The 6,000-nt window shown below is 38.3% G+C and overlaps 1 protein-coding gene across 1 annotated transcript in view; it reads right to left on the bottom strand.

Moving 5' to 3' along the window:
• Positions 1-2,733: 2,733 nt before the first annotated feature.
• Positions 2,734-6,000, bottom strand: part of DCBLD2 (discoidin, CUB and LCCL domain containing 2) — a 43,145-nt gene continuing 39,878 nt past the window's right edge. Inside the window, exon 15 of the mRNA XM_032182425.1 lies at positions 2,734-5,879. Coding sequence (XP_032038316.1) covers positions 5,437-5,879 — 443 coding nt within the window. The 3' untranslated portion in view covers positions 2,734-5,436. The remainder of the gene's footprint in view (positions 5,880-6,000) is intronic.

Below are 6,000 nucleotides of genomic sequence, written 5' to 3'. Positions count from 1 at the left end.
GACATCCCACTTCCCAGGTGAGACACTAAGACAAAGGCTTACAAATTACTACAGTCACTTACAACTTGAGCTTTAACTTTGTTACCAAATCCTGCTTACAGCTGCTACCCATATTAGCAATGTGGTCTATTTCAGAGATGGGTAAAGTGACCTGACAAAGCCATTTTTGCAGAAACAAGGTTGCTTTTTTTAATTTATTTAATGCAGAGAAAAATCCACCAGGATTTATGAAGGTCAAGCAGTATAGAATATATCTTTGAATCTACTTTGAGGTGTTTCAAAATAAACCTTCAGAATGGTTTGCATCAGACCTACTTCTGTGACTTAAGAAATAATTTGATCCAATTGTCCATGTATTTTTATCAACTGTTTTAGATGCATATCAGGTGTTTGATAAACAAAACATTGATTCTTTCTTTCTGCTGTTAAAACTCAATTTATGTATTTATTTTTTTGTTTCAGAAAGAATCGTGTCCTAGGACATATGTCCAATGTGGAAGAGCCTCCCTGAGCAGAATGGTCTCTGGCACTCATCTCGTTGTCACCAGAAGCTTGCTTTGAAAGAGCTACAACTATGTGAAGCTGCGCCATGTTCAGGAGCAAGGTAAAGTGACCTGCAGGCACTTAAGAAATAATGTAAGATTTTATAATAGGCCATAAATAAACTGTCTGACAAACATGCACTAGTGCAAGCAAGCTGCAAGATTAGAGAATTATTGCTTGAGGAAATCTTTTCTACATGATCTGTTCAGTTTGAATAGAAGTATTGCTGCATTGTATTAGTGTGAAACCTGACTGTAGGTTTCCACTTCAACTTTCTTCTCTGATAGCATCCTGACTGCTATAACCCTGCATTCCTTAAAGCCACATACAAAAGTAAAAAAAAGCAAAAGGAATTGCTCTGTTATTTGATCATAGAGTTGCTTGTGTAGTCATTCTGAATAGTTCCAGCATGCAGACAGAAGTTGCTTCTGCCATTTAAATGTGAATACAGCTAGAAGTCATCCTTCCAATTTTACGTGCAGTAGTCATTACCTGTGAAAACAGCATTTTCTTTCCCTTTTGCAAGGCAGCAGCACCAGCAGTTGGTAAAAACAACATGGCGTGCTGAAAACTAACACCGTTTTCTCAAGTTTTTCAGATGAGAATTTGTGTGGTTTCATAATATTTAATAGCTGTGCATTTCAAAGTTGAACCGTGGTATATTTAGTTGCATTATCAATAACTGTTTTAAGATCTATTTAAGAGAAAGTGTGATGTGACAACTTACCAAGCTGGCCTTCCCAGGGTTGTCACTTACACACACTAACAATTCCTTATTGCTACTCTCCTCACAGGCCAGCATCACACATTTTGAGTAACGTGTGTTTCTTTCCTTGAAGTTTCACTGCTAGAAGAAAGCTCAAGTGTGCAGTAGAGTTACAAGAGTTTCCTCCAGCTTGCAGAGACACTCCCAGTGCAGAAGGAGATGAGTTTGCAGGTGTAAGGTATGTTTTGTTCTCAGTATAGAGCAATACAGTACAAATGTGAATACTCAGTGTTATTATGGCTAATGGACAAATTTCATTTACATTAAAGGTTTTAAGTTTTGGGGAACTTTTTTTCCCTAGAAATAATGCAGTTTGTATAGTGAACAGAATACTTTGCCTTTTAACTTAAGCACTTCTCCTGAGCTTTTGCTATTACCTCATAGCATTAGTGGGAAAGTAACAAAAAAATAAAAGATGAGTATTTCAGGAGTCTTGCATGCACTGTAAGGTATGCAAGAGTAGGATGTTTGCTAATTCTGAAACAAACATTTTCAGAAATCTAGATGCATTTCTGCTTCCATTTTTTTTCTGCCTTTACCCAAGCTGTGAAAAACCTTAAACATGAAGTTGAGACAGCACAAACTGTAGTAACAGCATTTATTACAGGTAAGTTGTTTTTCCCACAAAATGTATATTTAACAAGGTGCAGAGACATCTAAGGAAATAGCATGCGTTCTGCCTTACACAGTTCCCTGTCCCATTTGAGATCAGGCCTCCTAGAATAGTGGTCAGTGCATGATACAGAGAGGCTTGATGTAGTCTGCTGGTAATGGTGCAAGGAGTATTTCAATTTGACAAGCTCAAGACTAAGCCATTTAGGATCCAATTATAACTTTGTACTTGCAAAAAAAAAAAATCTTATTTCAGGAACTGTAGTGCAAGAATTAAGGTAAAGAATGGAAAATTTGAAAGCAAAAGAAGGTTTTTTGTCAGTAATTGGAAAATATCTATGGTTTGGCTGACTGCTAGTACAGAGGGGGTGGTCTGCTGAGTGGTGTTGAGGGATTGTCTCTGCCCCTAAGCAGCGGGTTGCACTGGACCAGAGCCTGATCTTCTCTTTGCACTAACCCAGGGCAGCTGCCTGCATGGTGTCTCAACTCGTCTTCGGAGGGTAGCGCAGACCCAGCATTCTGCCAGCAGCAAACTCCAGGAAGAGCCTGCCTGCAAATACCGCTTGTCCAGATTTCCGCCACGAGGAGAGCTCTGGTAAGTGTCAGTTTACTGCTTCTAATGGTTGGTGACATGACGAGGATGTATTCCTCTTTGCCTGGTTGCTACCTACACCTACTGCCAGGAAACAGCATAACGTCAGTCCTGGAGGCAGGGAATGGCCCAGATGTAGTATCGTAGCTAAAAAATAACCCTTGCATTTCCAAACCAGAGGTTATTGGCAGTAGGTTGTCAAATACAGACATACTGTGCATGATACGTATGTACAATTTATTTAAAATACTTTTTAACATACATTAAAAAACTCACTATTTATACAGTCTAATTTCTAGCAACATATACAAATACTGAGCAACTACAATACATGCTGAGGTAAGAACATACATTCTGGGAGAATACTCAAGCCAAACAAGATTGAAATACATTTTATATCCATATGTCTTCACATGTAAAAAAGAGACCCATTAAATGTACCTCTGCTTGCATTGCACACAGGAAAATGCTAACCTTAGGTGTGTCATGCAATTACATTTGGGTATCAGTGTTTAACAGTTCATAGCATACATCTTAAACCCAAATGTTCAATATTCAAATGTATCTTAGCCCTAGAAGATAAAATGATCAAAGTTGAAAGCAGGGAGCAAAGCACAAGACCCATTTCTTTCAGAAAAGGAACTTAATTCCATTCTTAAAGCAACCATTCCAGTCAACAGCTTATGCTGCTCAGGAAATGACACTGCATTTGGTTGCTTGAAAATAACTCCCTCTACAGAAACTCTTTAATTCTAACACCATCTTAGTCTACAGTACACCCACAGTTATACCATATCTGGCCTACAGTAAAAATTAAATGCAGATTTCCAAGAGTGTTAATTTTATTGACTTGAACATATCTATTCATTTTTATGGCAGAATATTTTTTTCTAAGCCTAAAAGCTTTAAATGTTTCTTGACTTGGCTGGAATAAGTATGTCACAGCTTGGTGCAAACATAGCTTTCTGCACCTTTCAAATAAAATCAGGTAATTTCAGAGTCATAATTGCTACTGATGAGTAAGAGCACATACTTACCTGTTTAAGCAAAACTATAAAGATTGCAAACTAGCTTTATCAAGCATAAAATGTTTCAGTAACACCAAAAATGCAACCTATATGCAGGAATTTCCTTTTTCATGACTAGGTCCTGCATACCAAACTTATTTGCCTATTCAGATTTAGGCTTAGACTCCCACATCTAAAAAAATGCATCATTCTCATGATCAAAAAAAAATGTAGAATTGGGTTTTAAGGTAGCAGAGCATAAAAATTTGGTTTACTGAGTTATATACAGCCTCTGTGCAAAAAAATTTCACGTGTTAAGTCAGGATCCCATACTGGTAAGAAACACATGGTGGCAGTCGGCTTAAATAGTATTTTAGTTTGCATTTGGATGTTATCCACCCCGTGTAAAGTCCATGGGCAATAAACAAGGCTGACTTGAATTATATCACAGAAACAAACAGTAACCATTAAAGTCCATAAAACTGGGCTAGTGTGCAGCTAGGGATTTTCACATTTATAAATTAATTCAGCATCCTCCCAACAGTGCTGTTACAATAAAAATTAAAGCTATTTAAGATTTTTTTCTACTACTTGTTTATGTTAAAAAGCTGTGCTTTTTTCTAACAAGATAAGAAGTGATAGCCACATTGCTTTCATCTTGTGATTACCTAGATAAAACTAGTCTATGTTATCTCAAGTAGAAGACTGACTGCAGTAGAGAAAACTGGAACATTCAAAAAGATACAAATTCAATTAAATGCTTCTAAAATTGACACTCTTTGGAACAGTAATTGTTCTCGGCAAAGGTTTTGGAATTGTTTATACTTCTACTAAGAACAATCATAAGAAAAGCCCTATGGCCAAAGTTTTCCAATTGTGCTAAAATGTACCATATGTGCTAAATGCATGTATTAACACAAGCTATGCACCATTAGAGTATTTGTGTGCTTTCTCAAGCACTCACAAAAGTATATACATATTTTTCTTTGTATATGCTCACATCTTAACGTACAACAACAGATACTGCTTGAGGGTGCGGGAACCTCTCTGAACTCAAGCCACCTCGAACACCTGGCATCTTCCTGTACAAGTTTGAATCGAATGCAGACGCTGGTCAGAGCAGCCTTCACTGAGCAGGGAACACGCAAAAACAGTTGTCAGGTAAGTTGCTTGTAAAACTTAGACTGTACCTACCTTATCCCTAGAAGGGATCAAGAGTGAGTGGCTTAAGGAGATGAGGCAGAAAAGAAAAGGGATTGTATAGGCAGTTTTAGAAGGCTAACAACAATGGTGAGAAATATGAGGAACACACAGGTTACAATAAGCAATCCTGTGAACAAAAGCCAAAATAACAATTTACTATCAAGACTATTTTATGCTGTGAAGTTAATGGGATTTTTGCCATCAGTCCTGATATTATTTTTAGAGTCCAAGGTAGTACATGCATTTTGTAGGGTAAAATTAATTTTAGGAGCTATAGTGCTAACATACAGATTTTAGAAAGTTAGGAGTTCTGATTGTGGGCTTTTTTCCCCTCAGAAATAGTAAGAAATAGTACCATTAGCAAAAAATTATTGGCTTTTGTACTTAAAACAGTTGTTTCTCCCAATTTATTATTCACATCTATGAATTACTGAAGCTAATCTTGAAGAATTCTTCTCTCATGTCTGGCAGACAATTGTACAGTAGTTTAAAAAAAAGAAGTCCATGTTTTTTGCAAGAGACAAGCTGTAATTATATATACAGCTTAAGAAAAGGCAGAATTACTGGTTTCCCAGACTCCAATGCCACATCTTTTGGTTCAACATTGTATTACTTAAGACTAACAATATAAAAACAGTGTGATTAGAAAATGAAACCGTCAGCTGGCTTTTAAAAACAAGCCACAGTTGCCTTCATCCTACCTTACGCATGAGCTAACTTAGTTCCTCCTTACTCCCGGCGGAGTAGGCTGTGCTCTGCGGTACCTGGTACACCAATTCCTCTGCAGCACCTGGCCCCAGCTGCCCCTTGGGCGTGTCGTACAGCGCCTGTGCTGATGATGCGCTGTCTGTCCTCGATACGAGTTTATTGTAAGTTCCCACCGGCGGAGGAGCTTGGTTCCCTGCTGCTTTAAAGGTGGAAATGGAAGGAACGCCAAGAGGAGTGCTGGGGTGACTGGACATGTCCATGATTATTGGCGTTGCATATTCTGGTCCAGTTATAGGTAGTGGTTCAGCGTAAGCATGGTAGACTTCTTGTACCGGTGAATTGTAAGGGTCCAAATCAGCGTAGCTTGCTTCTTTCCCTTCCTCTGGTTTAAAGGTTGATCTCTGATGAAGCGTGCCGACGATGCCCCCTACCAGTGGCTGAGCATACTCTGTGGCGCAAGCACCAACAAAACAGAATAAAAATACACTTAGAGCAGCAACACATTAATGTCAACAGCATCACAGAAATTACTATCCTAGATCAAACCAGTGGTCAGTCTGTCTGCCACA

This window comes from Aythya fuligula, chromosome 1 (assembly GCF_009819795.1).
Source record: "Aythya fuligula isolate bAytFul2 chromosome 1, bAytFul2.pri, whole genome shotgun sequence".
In the NCBI taxonomy this organism is placed as follows: Eukaryota; Metazoa; Chordata; class Aves; order Anseriformes; family Anatidae; genus Aythya; species Aythya fuligula.
This window is presented reverse-complemented; position numbering and strand designations above follow the sequence as displayed.